Source organism: Lontra canadensis, unplaced genomic scaffold (genome assembly GCF_010015895.1).
Source record: "Lontra canadensis isolate GAN:19392208 unplaced genomic scaffold, GSC_riverotter_1.0 scaffold77, whole genome shotgun sequence".
Taxonomy (NCBI): Eukaryota; Metazoa; Chordata; class Mammalia; order Carnivora; family Mustelidae; genus Lontra; species Lontra canadensis.
The window spans coordinates 732,174-749,712 of record NW_022631071.1 but is presented as its reverse complement, the minus strand read 5'-3'; the positions used below and the strand labels follow the sequence as shown (position 1 = coordinate 749,712).

At 45.3% G+C, this 17,539-nt stretch overlaps 2 protein-coding genes across 7 annotated transcripts in view; both read right to left on the bottom strand.

The window, feature by feature from the left end:
* Nucleotides 1-268: 268 nt before the first annotated feature.
* TIMM8A (translocase of inner mitochondrial membrane 8A) lies at nucleotides 269-2,417 on the bottom strand. The gene is made up of 2 exons (XM_032881754.1): nucleotides 2,187-2,417; nucleotides 269-589 (listed from the first exon to the last, which is right to left on the bottom strand). Exons 1-2 carry the CDS (start codon nucleotides 2,316-2,318, stop codon nucleotides 428-430), a joined length of 294 nt encoding a protein of 97 aa, XP_032737645.1. The 5' UTR covers nucleotides 2,319-2,417; the 3' UTR covers nucleotides 269-427.
* Nucleotides 2,418-3,089: 672 nt separating this feature from the next.
* BTK (Bruton tyrosine kinase) overlaps nucleotides 3,090-17,539 on the bottom strand; it is a 33,416-nt gene continuing 18,966 nt past the window's right edge. For 5 of the 6 annotated variants that reach the window (XM_032881751.1, XM_032881749.1, XM_032881747.1 and 2 more), the window contains 14 exons: nucleotides 14,472-14,600; nucleotides 14,116-14,183; nucleotides 12,982-13,169; nucleotides 12,504-12,566; nucleotides 11,869-11,923; nucleotides 11,507-11,586; nucleotides 11,214-11,341; nucleotides 10,288-10,362; nucleotides 9,634-9,805; nucleotides 8,904-9,120; nucleotides 7,833-7,897; nucleotides 7,093-7,211; nucleotides 6,409-6,566; nucleotides 3,090-3,599 (listed from right to left, as the gene is read on the bottom strand). In XM_032881751.1, the coding sequence (XP_032737642.1) occupies nucleotides 3,528-3,599; nucleotides 6,409-6,566; nucleotides 7,093-7,211; nucleotides 7,833-7,897; nucleotides 8,904-9,120; nucleotides 9,634-9,805; nucleotides 10,288-10,362; nucleotides 11,214-11,341; nucleotides 11,507-11,586; nucleotides 11,869-11,923; nucleotides 12,504-12,566; nucleotides 12,982-13,169; nucleotides 14,116-14,183; nucleotides 14,472-14,600 (1,589 nt within the window). In that variant the 3' untranslated portion in view covers nucleotides 3,090-3,527. The remainder of the gene's footprint in view (nucleotides 3,600-6,408; nucleotides 6,567-7,092; nucleotides 7,212-7,832; nucleotides 7,898-8,903; nucleotides 9,121-9,633; nucleotides 9,806-10,287; nucleotides 10,363-11,213; nucleotides 11,342-11,506; nucleotides 11,587-11,868; nucleotides 11,924-12,503; nucleotides 12,567-12,981; nucleotides 13,170-14,115; nucleotides 14,184-14,471; nucleotides 14,601-17,539) is intronic. The other variant, XM_032881748.1, reaches the window with a different exon arrangement.

Sequence of the window (17,539 nt, the reverse complement as noted above, 5' to 3'; positions counted from 1 at the left end):
TCCCCAGAAATCTGAAATGAATCCACACAAATGACAGATTTTACCTTATGTGGTCCCACAATCAAATTATAGAAAGCAGTTCCACTATCAAAACTATAGGGAGCAGTTAATGGGACTTTGAGAAAGCACAGTCCCACATACATTAATATGCATCTATTAGAGTTTTCCATTCATCTGTCAATTGTTTTCACAAGATTAGCATTAAAAAACACAGCCAAGTACACATATGACCCTCAAAACCCACCCCCCCACACACACGCACGCACACACACACACGTATTGGTCTTTGTTCATAATCAGATGACAGGATGTCCTAAGAGTGACAAAGGTGGAAGCCAATTCCCCCATTGCCTTTTCTTCAATTATCCCATCAACCGCTCTTCATTTCTTGAAGTACCTTCCTTTTCCAAAGACGTTAATGCTGAGATCAGTCAGAAAGGCTTTCTGAGAAAACTGGCTTGGATTTCTGGGTCTGTTCCAGTCGATTCAAGATGAACTGGCTTGTATCAATGAAGCGCTCAACACAGTTCACAAAACAGGCCTCAGCCCGACTGTCCAACTTTGGCCCAGGCTTGTCCATGCACTTCTCCTGCTCAGGACAAGATACAGAAACACAAAAAGAACTTGAGAAAAAAATCAGGAGGTGGGGAGGGAGAGGTTACTTCTTGTTATTTAGAGGAAAAACTTCACCTAAAAACAGTATCTGATATGTTACTATTTCACATTTGACATGTAGCAAACAGTTATCTAGAGCCTTACATTAAATTCTCCCAACAACCCTACAAAAGAGATATTATCATTAATCCTCATTTTACAAAGAGGGAAACCATGGCAGAGATAGCTTACCCAAAGTTATTGGAACAGAAAATGGTGGAGCTATTATAGAGCCGGAAAAAAGGGGGATGCGGGGGGAAGCAAAATGCAAGTGAAACAAACTTTCACTGAATTTGGTTATAACTCCAGAACGCTGCCACCATTAAATGCCTTTAGAGTAACTGCAGGGGAAAAAAAGGGTGAAAGAATAAATCACAGCAGCGACACCCTAAAACCTACCAAAGGAAAAAAGGAATCTATTACCCAATATTCTATAACCTTTTCTACTTAAGCCAGAAATTCTTGAATACTCTCAAGATGAATGGAAAATTATTTAAATATTCCTAAAGGGCCCAAAGCTTACAAATTCTTAAAGGAGTCCTTAACCACACCCCCTCCCGGGCAAAATGTAATCAATCACATTAAAAAAAAATAATAATAAAGCACCAAAGAGTATATAGGTAAGCATCTGTTAGGAGTCAGAGTCCAACAATACCATAAGCTTATGTGAAAGGGACTGTGGAACTGATGACTGCATTCAGTTCAAGATAAGTAGTTCAAATGAATTTTATTCGTTATTATCTGCTGTGTACACAAGCTTCACACTCTCCACTTCCAAGAAAATTATCCTTAGCCTCTGAATACGATGAGGGTTTTTTCCCCCCACACAAGGCAGGGCAGTTATGCTGTCCTTGGCGGCCAGAGAACACTTTGATCCCCAGCTGCAAATGCCTTTCCACCCTTCTGCCAAAGTCCCCTGACAGGGCATACTCAATTCCTCAACCTTCAGACCTGGAAGAGCCTGGTATTACACAACAATCCAACAAGAAAGCAAGTAAGTGTGTGCGGGGGGGGGGGGGGGGGGGGTTGGGGTAGATAGATTACGCCACTTTTACAGTTACTGGGCTAGAGCCACTAATTTCTCATGGGCGATGGTTAAAGCAACTGGGTAATCCAGGTAAACCCTGAGTAGCCCAGGAACAGGAGACTCACTGCCTGGGACTCGGGGCTCCAAAAAAAAAAAAAAAAAAGAAAAAATTCTCTGTGCTGGTGGCTCTCATCTGTCTTGGTGGCCAGCACTAGGCAGCTTCAACCTCAGGTGCCTAATGAGCTGCTTGGGACAGAGGAAAAGTCGGCTGCAATCCCCAGTCCTCTTCAACAACAAAGCCAAGGTCTGGGGTGAGAGTCCCCCGAGAAGCGGAGTCACCTTCACCTTTTCTATCTTCCGGCTTGATCTTAGAAACCTGAGGAAACCAAGGGGGTGCTACCGGGTCCTCCCGCTCCCCGAATCCCAGACGTCCTGGGCAGCCCCGCCGGGCAAGGACAGGGGGAAAGTAGGTACAGTGGCCAGGTTCCAGCCCCAGGCTGCTTACCCAACAAAGTTCCGTCATCTGGTGCACCAGTTGCTGGAAACGCTGCTTCTGAGTCTCCACCTCGATGAAATGTTGCAGTTGAGGGTCCACCGAGCCCAAACCCGCCGCGGACGAAGACGAAGAGGAATCCATCCCAGCGCCGCCACACTTGCCAAGACAAACTCCGTACCAACTCACCGACCTTCACGTGTCTCCGCGACGGAACCGGAACCACAACCTGACTGTCTCTGGGCCCGCCCCGTGAGCGCACTGCGCCGGCGCGCGGTCCTGAGCGTGGCCCCGCCCGCCGCTCCTCCCAGCCGCCTGTGCGCCCGGCTCCCGCCCGCGACACGGCTCCCGCCCGCGACACCGGTGCCGCGCTTCAGGTGAACCCTGAGGCCTCAAGGCTTGCAGCCCAGTGCCGCGGTGCGGACAAGAAGCTTTCCGAAGAGAAAGGGAAAAAAGTAAAAAAGGAAGTTGCCTAACATCACGTGGCCGGTTTCCGCCGGCCCAACAGCCCCGCCCCTGCCCACTTCCAAATTGGCCCGCGCTTTTCGTGTTACAGTGCTGGTTCTGCCTGGGCCCAGACAACTTGGCCCATCTGTTAGCCGTCCTGGGGTTCCAGTTTTCTTTGAGGGTGTTTTCCCTCCTAATGGAGGAGAAAGAGACTCCGACAGAAATTGTCCCCAACTTGCAGGTTCATTCCGGTAATATTACATGCCTGCTGTGTGCCAGGTGCTCTGGTGCTTGTGCTTTGCTTGTGAGTTTGTCTCTGACTCAGAGCAGGAGTTAAATTGCTGAGGATCTCGTGGAGTTCTTAAAGTAGGAATATGCCAAACCAATGCCACACAACAGTTTTCTGGAACACTGAGATAGGGCGCTTCAGGGAGGTTGCATGACTAATCGAGATAGCAAGAAACCCTCATGCTTTCCAGTAATTTTATTTTATCAAAACACCCTCCCCTCCCATTTTTATGACACCATTTTATTCTTGCCAAATTCTGCCTCCCTCCCCCCAAGCTCTAATGCCTACCGAAAGATCTGTTGGACCCCTTGTCAGGCTATTTACACCCCTCCCTCCCCCAAACTTTGCATCCCAAATTCCGTCTGTCCTGACTCCTGGAAACTGGAAAATTTTCTCGCTGAGGTCAATACCAGGCACAGTAATTCCTTGGCTTTTGCTCAGAAGGTACTATCTCAGAGAATCAAAGAAGAGAGTCATTCTTAGATGTAGAGAGAGGCCCTTGTGTATTCACTGAGAGCGTGGAGGCTCCAGGGCCTGTAAGCCTGGGATTTCCTCTGAAGAAGTGAAATTGGGGCTTGTGGAGGAGAGGAATGGAACCAAGAAGCTTATTGGTGAGCTCAGGATTCTTCATCCATGACATCTAGGATGTTGCTCAGAAGAACTTTGAAAGTGGGCCGTTCCTCTGCTTTCTAAAACCAAAGAAAAAGCAGTGTGTTACAGTGGTCTAGAATCCAGAATTCAAGGGAAATGCAATGAGGGTAAGCAGAAATGTTTATTAAGTATACACTGTATGCCCTGTTGCATACCATGTCAATTACACACACACACACACACACACACACACACACACGAAAGAAAAAGGAAAAGAAATAGAAGTGCTCCATGAAGTCCTTGTTCACTTTTCATTTTTAGTAACTGAGGTTATTTTTTTTTTATTTTTTTTTCTGAAAATGGTTACTCTTTATTTTATTTTTATTTTTTTTATAATTTTATTTTTTATAAACATATATATATATTTTTTTCCCCAGGGGTACAGGTCTGTGAATCTCCACGTTTACACACTTCACAGCACTCACCATAGCACATACCCTACCCAATGTCCATAACCCCCCCCAACCCCCCTCTGCCCAGCAACCCTCAGTTTGTTTTTGTGAGATTAAGAGTCACTTATGGTTTGTCTCCCTCCCAATCCCAACTTGTTTCATTTACTCTTCTCCTACCACATTAACCCCCCATGTTGCATCTCCTCTCCCTCATATCAGGGAGATCATATGATAGTTGCCTTTCTCTGATTGACTTATTTCGCTAAGCATGATACGCTCTAGTTCCATCCACGTTGTCGCAAATGGCAAGATTTCATTTCTTTTGATGGCTGCATAGTATTCCATTGTATATATATACCACATCTTCTTTATCCATTCGTCTGTTGATGGACATCTAGGTTCTTTCCATAGTTTGGCTATTGTAGACATTGCTGCTATAAACATTCGGGTGCACGTGCCAGTAACTGAGGTTATTAATGTGATGATGACAATTTGCAGATTAAACTGACAAACACTGATTAAAAACTGAGGGTGGGGGGCACCTGGGTGGTTCAGCTGTTAAGCATCTGCCATCTTCCACTCAGGTCATGATCCCAGGGTCCTGGGATTGAGCCCCCATCCCATCAGGCTCCCTGCTCTGTGGGGAGCCTGCTTCTCCCTCTCACACTACCCTGGCTTGTATTCCCTCTCTCGCTGTGTCTCTCTCTGTCAAATAAATAAATAAAACCTAAAAAAAAAAAACTGAGGGCGAATTCATTACAGAATTTTACAACAGTGCATCATTATTTTGGATCCTCAAATGAAAAATGGCTACTAAACAAGTTTAAATGTTTGCCAGAACTGAAATCTTATAAACTTTCAAACACTGTTTTCTCATCCCATAGCCAAAGTTTTACAGAGGAATTAACATTTCAAGACCATGGGCTGCATCACTGAGCAGGGATCCTGAGCACCTGGGACATTTTATTACCACTGTCTGGCCTCTAGACTGAGGCCCTTTGTGACAGTCATGGTCCATAAACCCCTGAGGTATTTAGTGATTCACAGCATCTTCATGCCAGAAGGGTCTCAATCCATCAGAACCAAAAAGTCATCAGTTTCTTGTTCCTTTGAATCAGTGGCTCTTAAAACTAGCTGAGTATCAGAATTTCCTGGGAAGCTTAATTTTTTTTTTAGATTTTTATTTATTTATTTGACAGACAGAGATCACAAGTAGGCAGAGAGGCAGGCAGAGAGAGAGGAGGAAGCAGGCTCCCCGCTGAGCAGAGAGCCCAATGCGGGACTCGATGCGGGGCTCGATCCCAGGACCCTGGGATCATGACCTAAGCCAAAGGCAGAGGCTTTAACCCACTGAGCCACCCAGGCGCCCCTCTTGGGAAGTTTAAAAGGGCATTTCTGGGTTCTGCTTCAGACATACATAACTGGAATCTCTGAGGATAAGGCCCAGTCATTTGAACTTTTAAGAGTTCCCCAGAGATTCTGATATGCATCCAATTTCAAGAGTATTACTTTAAACAGGCTGTGGAGAAAGGGCCTGTCTGAAACAGTTAAACTAGCAGAGTGAGGATGTCCTAGCTGGGAGGGAGCATAGTCAATCCCCCTTAATCCTGGATGGCACAGGAGAGAGAAAAGGGAAATGATTGTCCCTTCCTCCATGCTTCCTTTGTGACCTCAGTCATTTGTTGAAGGGAAAGGAGCCACACTCTTATCCAAGTACCCACTTTTCACCCCACCAAGAGGGCTCCAGATTCACATATGTGCTTGTTGGACACCGTCCTGCCCCGTTTCTACTGGTGCAGCATTCATTTCCCACTAGAGGTTTCGGTTGCCAAATTAAGGTTGCCAAGGACCTACTGAAAAGTGGAGAAAGCACCTCTGAAAGAACCCAAGTTCAGAGCACCAAAACATTTTAGTAATAGTGGGACAGACTCCTTACTTTCAAAATACCACACCTACCCACATACTCCATGATGTACCCCATTTTAAAAAAATGAATAAAATTAATTTTAGTTCCCTTTCAGGAGGGTTTTTTTTTAATTCCAGTAGGACTACAGCCAGAAAAGTTGGCAGTTAGTAAAGTAGAAGAAAGGTCTAATGGCTTCCAAAGGAATTAACATAAATTTTAATGGCTTTTCTTTTTATGTGTCCATACATTTACCTGAGTGCCTTTAGCTGCCTGCTTATGCTAGGGGATGTGGCCTCACAACATCCCCTCCCCTAAAGCTGAGTTGGTAATGGGGTCTGCTGAGACAACTCTAGTGAGAACTAGATAAGCCTGGGAAAGTCTCTGGCCATCAAAGGAGTGGGGTACAGGCGGGGTGCCAGAATGTGTGTGGTTGTCAGTGTGTCCCCAGCTGCCACACGGCCAGGGAGAGTGGGGACTGGGGGCCTGGCTGGCTAAATGGGAAAGGAGGCTCAAGGAAATAATTTAAGAGGTCCCCCCCAAAACACTTACCTCATGCCAGCAGCTGTACATGATGGTATATACCCTTTCTGAAGCTAGATGAGGCCTATAGAGGCGTAGGCCTTGGGTGATGTGTTCAGCGGTTTCGCTGTTAGTAAATCTTTCATATGGCATCTTCCCCAGAGAGTAAATTTCCCACATCAAAACCCCTAGAAAAGGAAAAAAATGTAGTAAGTCGATTTGCAGTCTCTTTGGGTAGTTGGGATCCTCGTCTTCCTAGATTAACCTCAAATACTAGATTCTGCTGATTCCCTATTCTGTGAATTTTACATTTCGTTCAAACTTCTTCTCTAGTACTGACCACAATGGAGGATAATCAGGGTTGTACTGGACAATTAGCTCCTCTGGCGTGAGACAGCCTCTTATTTGTCTTTGTAACTAGCCGGTCTGGCAGAGTCCGTTGGGACATAATCAGTATTCAGAAGCTGTGGAATACTGAATAAATTGTTTGTTCCTCTCGATATATTGCTTAAGCTCTAAGAAAGCAGGGATCATGTCTAGGTTACTCTTTTTATCCTCCGGAACCCCTGTGGTGCCTGATAATAGTAAGCACTCCCTAAGGATTAGAAGCAGGAAAACAACACATAATAATCTCTCTGTGTGGTTACAAAGTGTCAATTTCCATTGCATTCTTCTTTCTTTGAGCTGTGTAATCTGTGTATTTCCTCCACTTACCAAAAGCCCAGATGTCAGATTTGCTGCTGAACTTGCTATACATAAGGACTTCTGGTGGAGACCACCGGACTGGAAATTTGGAGCCTACTGAGCTGGTATATTCATCATCCAGGACATACCTGCCAAGGGTTCAGGACTTGTTACTGTTAAAATTTTGGAGAGCTTGACATTTACTTACAATTTCTTGGCACAGTGGCAGGAGCCGCACAAATACATGCTTGCCGGCCCCACTGTCTTTTACAAATGTTTCTTTTAATGTATTTCTGTTTTCGGATTTGATTTAGCTTTCCTGATGGACAATATGGTTACAGCAAGGATGATGTGAAATAAGATCTATTGGGTACTCCCTTCCTCTTCTCTGTCCCCCTCTCTGTTTTATCCTTCCTTCTATTCTGCCATTGCCAGTGGGAATTAGACCGCTTAGGAAAGAAGGAGGCACAGGTCGGGGGGGAGGGTGCTGGTAAAGACAAGAGGATTAACAGATCAAGGTAAGGTATTGGGGAATATTCGCTTGAAAAAGAGGGAGGGAGAAAGGCAAGGAGAGGGATATTACAATAAACCAAGAGGAGGAAAGAAGTGACTTAAAGAATTCAGAGAAAGAGAAGGAAGAGAAAGAGGGTGAAAAAGACTAGAATGAGGGAGCAACCAGAAAGGGAGAGGATACAAAACAATAATGCTGTCTCATGTATGTACTGTGCTATTTTTCCTCTTAGAGGGAAAGATGAAAAAGGCACACCCACCTGGAAAGGCCGAAGTCAGATACTTTAACAACTCCTTGATCATTTACCAAACAGTTTCGAGCCGCCTGTAGTAACAATAGGTACCAGTGAGACTCTGTCCCTGGCACACGGGTTAAAGGCACAAAACTCCTGCCCACCGGGGGAATGAAGCCAGGGAAGCCTCATTTCTTTCAGCTCAAGAGACCTTTTCCCATCCAACAGGAGTCAGGTGATGCCACTGAGAAACTCTGATGTGTTGCCACTACATCTAAAGCAACCTGCTGTCTAGACAGAAGTAAAGCACCCGAGCGCACGCAGAATGATTTCGTTCACACCGACGATTCTCCAACACCCCATCCTCTACTGAATTGCTGAGAGAATGAGGGAGAACCAAAGGCAGGTGTGTTTTGTTTGCTTTTCTGCCAGTGGGACTAAGACAATTTGAGCCTTGGTCTGGTTGAAATAAACAGGGCCACAAAACTCTGATGCCTCCAGAGGCCAGGTGGGCAAAGTGATAGAGGGAGTCCGCATGGGTAGAGTGCAGGAAAATTCAGAGCACACCATTGGGTCTGTAGGAGAAGCTGCTCCTGGGCTCCAGGCGACTGTTAGCGTGGCCTGTGAGAATGAGCCTGGTGTTTCAAGATGGCCAAGACTGTCAAGAGAAGCTGGAAATTCAGGTTTTTTAAATGTGTTTTTAAGTGTTTGCTAGCTAATAAAAAAACATTAAAAAAAAAAAAGAAAACGAATGACTCTGATGTAACCAAACAATGGCTCTGTGCCAGGAGCAGCCCCACTGAGAAGCGGGGTTGCCCTTCCGTCCTGGGTGGGGGACCCCACCATTTCCTTGTTGCCATCGGGGGCTGGGCGCGAGTGATGGCTCCCACTCCCACTATAGCACGATTTGTAGCATTGAGGCTGGAGATCCTTCACTGGCTGACCACTGGGGCACAGGCTCACCTAACTCGTAATGTTTTCTAGATAAAACTGAGATGATGATCCCGGCCACCCTACTCATCCAGGTATGATATCTCTTCCACTGTTACTTCCACCCCCTCAGTCCTTGATCTCAGGCCAGTCCTTCTGAGGTCCTACCAGGTCTCGGTGAAGGAATTGCTTTGACTCCAGGTATTCCATGGCTTCACAGACATCCTTGCACATCTCCAGCAGCTGCTGAGTCTGGAAGCGGTTGCGCATTTCCCTCAGGTAGTTCAGGAGGCAGCCATTGGCCATGTACTCAGTGATGATGAAGATGGGGCGCTGTTTGGTGCAGACGCCATACAACTGAACCAGCTTCTCATGGGAAAGATTCCTATGGGAGAGGCAAAGACCCAGTCCTCCCTGTCTGGCTCTCCATACTACTGAGAAAGGGGCTGGAGAGCAAAGGGGCTGGTCCGGAAGTAGAGCATCAGATAAGGGACCGTGATAACAAGTCGAGTTTCCTCCTTCCCACCCTGAACCCCAAAAGTGCCTAATATGTGAGGGCGGGGCGGGGATACAGAGCCCAAACAGAACAGAAAATAAGCCCAGGGCTAACTGAACACTAAGGCTAGTCAGAATCTGTCTTCTCTTTGAAAGTCTCATTTTTAAACACTTATCACCAAATGCTACTGAGCTAGTACACACCCAGTTCCGACACCGTTATCGCCAATATCCAAGGCAAAGAAATGGTTACCTTAGCAGTTAGTACTTCTGCCAATCAAAGATTGACCTCAGGCCCTGGCCCCAAATCTCTCTCACTCCAAGTCACCTTAAGCCATGGTGGAAACTGTTCCGGTAATTCCTAGACTCCAGCAACTGGATTGAAGGTTGGGCTGTAACTCACATCATGACTTTGGCTTCTTCAATGAACTCATCCTCGGACATGGAGCCTTCTTTGATCATCTTGATGGCCACGTCGTACTGGCCTCTCCATTTCCCATACTTCACTACCCCAAACTGTCCAGTCCCGAGCTCCTTCAAGAAGGTCAGGTCCTTTGGATCAATTTCCCATGATCCTATAACAACAAAGCCTAGATATGATTTTTTTGGGAATTGTGTATGTATAATTCCTATAATAGATAAGAATCCCTACTAGGGGTAGAAATAGGCAGGCAGTAAAAGGGAAATGCTCAGGATTACTAATCTATCTTTGCTCAGGTAAATCTCAGGGACAGGGTGGTTACTGGTTGGAGGGATTGGAATTTTAGGTGCCAGGCAGCCATAAAGGAAGGAGAAACTGGACAACCTCTTAAAAGCCCTTTATGATTTTTTTTAAAATCACACAATTAAGAAATAATCCCTTCATGAATCGATGTGTTTGCAGTGCCTGTAGGAGCCACCAGAGGGAGAAAAATTATTAAATAACTTGCTTGGCTCTGCCCTAATCTTCCTCGAGGCAGCTAGTGCAGAGCAGTGTGCTGCAAGGTCTACTTGGGTCTGCCCAGGGTAGTCCTTGTCACTGGCCCGTCCACCCTCCCCTAGAGAAATAAGCAGTTACCGTAGCCCAGGCCTGCAGTGGAAGGTGCATTCTTGTTTTGTTGAGACACTGGATATTTGAGCCTAGATATGAGCCCTGAAACATACAGAGGAGACGGTCATGTTGCTGGTGCAGTGTAGGAGATGGGATGCTGCACACACCCTCACATAAAATCTCGCACTTCTGACAGTCATCCTTCTGGTACATTGTGAATCCCAGGAGATCTCCATGAACCCAAATGTTTCTGGAAGCTTCTCCTCTCACAAAAGAATTTTCAGAAGAGAAAAAAAAAAAAGAGACAGAAAATACTCATTGATGTACACTCCTCAACTAAATATATCCCCACCTCCCAGCCCAGGCTTAGCTCACATCTAGCTTCTGCTTTTGTTACATCAGTAACAAAAGCATAAGGACCCCCTAAAATGACAGTCTTGACACTTGACACTTGACACTGCCTTGCGTGGAGGTAGCAGAAAGCAGCAAGTCTTCCCAGTGAAGCTTATCCATGTCTTCATGTCCTCACCAATCTCCAAGTTTTTAAATGTTTACCCTACTTAGAAACTGTCTTTGGGTATTTTCTAATCTGTATGTTCTCTGAGGGCAAGGACCTTGACTGATAATTTCACTGTGTTCTCCTCCGGTACCGAGAACATTGCTGTGTATACAGTAGGAGCTCAATGAGTACTTGCTGATTTGTTAATTACCAGGATCTTCTATGTCTTTCCTTAGCACTGAGCATCAGTTACCAAATAAGAAGTCACTCACTACTTGCTGTAAAGTCATCCTTTGACTTCCCCTTTACTTGATCTTGACCTGGCATCCTACGGGTTTTCTTTCATCAAATTTGCACTGCCCTGTGAGGCTTTTTCTTCCCCTCACCACCTTGTCCGGAATTGCCTTTCCTGGTTCTTGTCACGTGCTTCTTCTCTGGTGCCTCTGATACTCACCGGCAGAGTTATGCTGATGGTAGTTGATGAGCTCGGGTATGGTGCTGAAAAGGTGCTTCTCTGCCAGGTAATACTGGCTCTGAGGTGTGGAACACACAACATAATGGCGGATCACCCCTTGAGGGTCCCTGAAGAAGTGGAGGCTGGGTCAGTGACTTGGGAGCAAGGGTCAGCAGGACCCAAGAAGTAAAGTGAAATGAATTTTGCGTGTAAGGGGCAGAGACCATAGGAGGGGCACACCATGAAAACACCTCTGTCCTTTGTCCCCAGGGCCTTGACACAGTAACACTCACCCTGTTGATTTAGCAAACACAGACACGGTATATTTTCCAGCTTTGCTGGAGTCTCTGACAATGAAACCTCCTTCTTTCCCCTGAAACAACAAAAAAGAAGCCGACTTTAAGGAGGAAGTGGCACTCACACCTGCATTCTGCCTGCCCGAACTTGAGAGAAAAATTGAAGACTGAATTTTACTGCTGAGGGAGTGCCATGTTTTAGCAGCAACATCACTGCTTTTGATAGTGAAAAGTCTAATTGAGACCACCCCTCCAAAATATGACAGTCTTGACACTGCCTTGCTTTGAGGGGACAGAGAGCAGAAAGCCCTCACTTGTTGTGCAAGGAGAATGCCGTTTGCCTGTGGTCACACCTTTACCTCTTGCTTTAGCAGCTGTTCAGCTTGACTCCGGGTCATGTGTTTGGAATACCACCTGTAAAGGGAGAATGTTTCAGTGGCTCTTAGGCCATGGCATTTGCTGCTTAGAAGTTAGAGCGCCTTCCAACAGTTCATCTATGCCAGTGGTTCAATCCAGTTCACTCAACTCCTACTTATGGAGTACCTATCATGTGCATAGTACCCTGCATCCCTTTCCCAGAGGCTGGTTGGAAATGAAGAGTAGAGGACAAAAGGCAGGTGGCAGAGGGATGCAGGGACGAGATCAGGGACAGGGCACCCAAGGACAATCCATTTCCACAATTCAGGAGAAGGGACAGTGACAGAAGGTTGACATTTTCACCCTTTCAAATGCTTCCTATCCAGCCGTCAAATCCTTTTCCTTGGTTCTTCTGGATTTGTGGGGAGGGCATGATGATCTCTCCAGCTCTCATAAGCAAAGGGTGTTTGGAGTGAGGGTAAGACATAGCTACTAACGTAAGGTGGTGGCATCATTTGACCCAGTTGGTACTGACTTTAATAAGTATCTTAAAATAATGTATTGAAAGTATAAACATGTATACACTGTATTCAGTTCCTCTGGGAAGACTGTGCACTGGGCACATAAGCATACTCACTCATACATTTCTATGGAGTCTTCTGCTTCAGTGACATAGTTACTAGGGATGTAGCCTTCCTGCCTGAAGAGGAGACAATGTGGTAGATCACCCAGCACTTCCCATCCTTGTGGGGGGAGGGGGGACAGATTCATATGCACCCCATATCTCTGAGCTCAGAACCAATCTCAAATGGAGATCTATAAGCCACTCCCCTCCCTCAAAGAGGACCATGCCACTGATGCATGGCTAGGCCAGTGAAGTGTGTAGTTTCTGCACATGTGGCACTGATTATATGTGCATGACAACATATGGCCCAGACCCTATAGGCTTAGAGATGTGGCCACAAGCAGAGCACTCTGGGAAGGATTTGGCAAGACAGCATATTCCCTTTGGGGTGGAAAGAACAACTGCTGACTGGGATACCGCGTAGGGGAATTAAGCTGCAAGCTTCTGCACACGTGTGGAGAGGGCTCCAGAAGAGCTGGAGTGGACTCACCCATTTTTATCCCGTGCTCGCCACCAGGGTAAGTTGCTCTCCTCCAGGATAAAATACTCATCACCCTTTCGTAGCTGTAGGTCATTTGCATTCATTGGCATGTAATCATAAAGGGCTACAACCTTTTTCAGCTCACTTGTAGAGACAGGTGTTGCTGTTGGCTCAGGGGGCAGTGGCTTTTTCAAGATCTGTGTAGTTGGGGGAAAAAGTAGGGGTGTTTGGCTAGATATCAAGTACCCACCTCTTCTCCCACAACTCTCTGTCTTACTCGAAACACCAGTCTAACCTAAATCAGGCATAAACAAAAAAGGTTTATTCAGCATTCATTCAACAATGATTCTCAAGTATCTGTGCTGGGCTCTCAGCCTTGAGTGCATGTTGGAATCATCTGGAGAGTGGTTAACAATCCCGGGCAGTTTCCTATACCAATCACGTCAAAATCTCAGGGACGGGGCCCAGGCATCAGTATTTTTAAAGCTTCCTGGACAAAAACCACAAACAGCCACAATCAAGAAAGCTTGGCACTAAACTAGTACATGGATCTGCTAAGTGGCCCTGAATCTTGGTTTCCTTGTTTGTAAAATGAGCATAATAACTCCTACCCTGCTTACTTACAAAGTATGAGAAAGTGCTTTTTAGACTTCAAAAAGTAACCAGAAAACCAACTTTTAAAATAATATATTAGTAATAGGGTCAAGTATTGGGCATATGGGTGTTTACTGTTAAATTCTTACAACTTTGTTTGAAAAATATTTTTTATTTAAAAAAACAGGCTTTGTTTTGTCTTAAACAGGTGATTGGATTAAATTGTTGCCAAGAACATCCTAACAGCCCCCTCTCTCACCACCGAAGAGTGGTAAGATTTGTCCTTTTCAGGACAAATCCCATGTCTTCACATGAACATCAATTAACACTGCCAAGTCCCATGGGAGTTCTAAGACAGGTGTGTTTTCAGAGTTGACTGCAAGATTCCTTTTTTTAATTTAAATTTTATTTTTAAAATGATCTCTATACCCAACATGGGACTCGAACTCACAACCCCAAGATCAAGAGTCACACGCTCTACTGACTGAGCCAGCCAGGCACCAGTGTAAGTTTCTATTAAAGCAGTAACAGCATAATTTCCCTGTATACCTGGTCCTCCTCAGGCGTGGGAGGAAGGGGCTTTTTTGTCTTTCTGTGCGAACTCCCAGGTTTTAAGCCTGCAAAGTAAGAAACCAGTATTGATATAGAATGCATCTTAGGAAAGGGCCCAGGGACAGGTTTGCTTAGCGACTTAGCTTTTGTACACAGCGCCTTTAAGACAGTTTGGAGAAGTCTGAGGGTGTACAGCCTTGTGCCAAGTCACATGGTTTGGAGAGCAGAGCGCCAGTGGTATTTGCGCCCCGACTAATCCCCTTCCCCAGGCCCCTCTGTGCATTGGCCAACCCTTTAAAGAGTGACAGATAGAATCCAAAGAGGCAGAAATTTATCTTGATCGGATCTCTTACTTCCATTCCGGTTCTCCAGAATTTGGCAGCCCATCGCATTTTTGGCTGTCTGAGAGCAGCAGAGATACTGCCCATCTATCCAGAAGCAAGGGTGGTATTTCTGTACCAGATCGCTATTGTACCGGATTACTGTAAGAGAGAGAAAAGAGAGAGAGAGATCACATCTGACGTTCTGAAGAATCCACCATTTGCATGTTTTCCTCTTTGACAAAGGGTAGAGGTGAGCTTCAAACAACTGCCCCTTCCTCCCCTACCCTGAAGGAAAGCAGACAACAAACCAGTTAACTCACATCCCTGGCCCTGGAAAGTTCGTGTGCAATTCTCTGCAGTGGGCTGTCATGATGACTGTCTCCTGACTACCGAGATAAGAATATCTGATGTCTCCAGAGCCCAAGAGAAACACACGCGTGCACACACACACACACACACACACACAATCTGTTTTCCCAGTAATCATTTCAATCCTCTTATAAGGCAAAGTGTTGATGACGGTGTTCTTTTCCAGATACAGGAAACAATGTGCCCAAGCCAAACTCTTACTCCAGTTCTTAGCATACCAGTATCCCAGCTACCTGAGTGATCTTTTATTTTATTTAAGATTTTATTTATTTATTTGACAGACAGAGACAGGGAACACAAGAAGGGGGAGCAGCAGGCAGAGGGAGAAGCAGGCTCCCAGCTGAGCAGGGAGCCGGAGACAGGACTCTATCCCAGGACTCTGAGATCATGACCAGAGCCCAAGGCAGATGCTTAACTGACTGAGCCACCCAGGCGTCCCCTAAGTGATCTTTTACAGATATTTGCTTTAGTGAGAATGTCTGCATCAGGCTTTCAGTATTCAGAGAATAGTCAACAGAATGGAACTCAGGAGCAAATGAAGTGATTCTTCCTGGTTCCATTCTTCCACTCCACTGAAGTGGCCTGAGCTCATTGTGGGAGACAAACACAGCACCTCCATTTCCTTTACAGAGTCATGAGGCTCAAAAGAGGTCCCAGAAGCCAAAGTCCTTTGTAAAGAATACAGTGGTTTGCAGATAGGAGGAATTGGCATCACTCTTTTTAATACTGTGGTATCTCTAGGATCTTAGCATGAAGTCAATTAGACAAGTACTCCTGGGATCATGTTGTCAGATAACAGAGAAGCAAAGACAACTGAAATAATTGACAACAGCTAGCATTAGGGCAAAAAGACCTCAAATGGTCTAAGAAAATGCACATTTGAGGGGCACCTGGGTGGCTCAATCGCTTAAGCATCTGCCTTCAGCTCAGGTCATGATCCCAGGGTCCTGAGGTTGGGCTCCCTGCTCAGTTAGGAGTCCGCTTCTCCCTCTCTCCCTGTCCCTCCCTGCTATGCTCTTTCTCTCTCTCAAATAAAAAAATAAAAAATCTTAAAAAAATACAATGTGTACATTTGAGGACCTACACATTTCAGTGTTTACTGTTAAGAGGAAGTCCACATAACGTCTTTAAAAGATTAAAAAACAAGGCAAAACTTCCCTCTATAGAGAACAACTCAAGTTCTTAAGAGCTTGCTAGTTACACTCATTCACTAAAGACTTTGGGGGAAGCCTAGAAGCTTCTGATGGCCAGGTGCATTTTACGGGCAAATGAACAAACGTGCTGTTTTTTTTTTTTAAGTGCTATTTTAATGCTTTTCTAAGAGCATTTGAAGACTTCTAACCATTAGTCCCCGTCCATCCTCACCCTTTACTTTCTCAGCACTCCCTTTCACCATCGTACCAAGCACAGTGTGGTGGGAGCTATTCAGATAAGGGGTTGCATTATCTGTAGAGAATTTTATTTTATTTAATTTTTGAAAATATTTTAAAGATTTTTATTTATTTATTTGAGAGAGAGAGCGAGCGAGCATGGGGGGGCAGAGGAAGAGTGAGAAGCAGACTCCCTGCTGAGCACAAAGCCCCACAATGAGGGGCTCCACATGGGGGCTCGATCCCAGATCCCAGGATCCTGAGATCATCACCTGAGCTGAAGGCAGAGGTTTAACCGATTAAGCCACCCAGGCACCCATCTATAGAGGATTTTAAAACAATAATAAAACCAACCCAAAGTCTTTCTTTTATTATTACCAGCCACTGGCAATTCTGAACCATGTTCCAGATATCAACCGAACTGATTGCTCTCACTACCTCCACTTTCTGCCCACCATCCCCCCACCATTATTCTTCACCCAGGGATTTGAAGACCCTCTGGTATAGGCCTAGACCTTGGTAGACCTGTGAAGAATTCTTTCTCTCTCTCTTTTTTTTTTTTTTTTGGTTGTATATAAGAATTTCTCTTTTTTTAATTAACATATAATGTAATGTTTGTTTCAGGGGTACAGGTCTGCGAATCATCAGTAATACACAATTCACAGCACTCACTATAGCACATACCCTCCCCAAGGTCCATCACCCAGGCACCCCAAACCTCCCAGACCTCTCCCCTCTAGCAACCCTCAGTTTGTTTCCTGAGATTAAGAGTGTCTTATGGTTTGTCTCCCTCTCTGGTTTCCTCTTGTTTCATTTTTCCCTTCTCTCCCCTATGATCCTCTGTCTCATTTCTCAAATTCCTCATATCAGTGAGATCATAGGATAATTGTCTTCTCTGATTGACTTATTCCGCTTAGCATAATACCCTCTAGTTCCAAACACATTGTTGCAAATGGCAAGGTTTCTTTTTTTTTTTTTTTTTTGATCTGCCAAGAATTCCTAATCAACCCCTGGCTACTCTGATAAACTAAGGTATGCGAATAAGCTAATGAGGGCACATAATGCTTTCTGCTCTACTTCCAGCAGATCATAAGGAGCTCACCCTATGTTCCCAAATACTGCCTGCCTCTTAAGAGGTCCCTTGAAGATGACACCCTTTCCTTTTGTTGCCCAATCCAGAGCTGGTATTTCTAGCTACTTAGGTGAGAATTGCCAAAGTAGAGTGTTTGTCATGGACTGTTTGTGTCCCTCCCCACCCCCGAAATTCATATGATAAAGCCCCTCAATGTCATGGTATTAGGAGATGGAGACTTCAGGAGGTACTTAGGTCATAAGAGCAGAGTCCTCATGATGGAGATA

Excerpts from the sequence above, each read along its gene's own strand:
- TIMM8A (XM_032881754.1), bottom strand. The coding sequence starts at position 2,318 with ATGGATTCCTCTTCGTCTTCGTCCGCGGCGGGTTTGGGCTCGGTGGAC. Across the intron at positions 590-2,186 it reads AGATGACGGAACTTTGTTGG|GAGAAGTGCATGGACAAGCC; the intron begins GTAAGCAGCCTG and ends TGTCCTGAGCAG.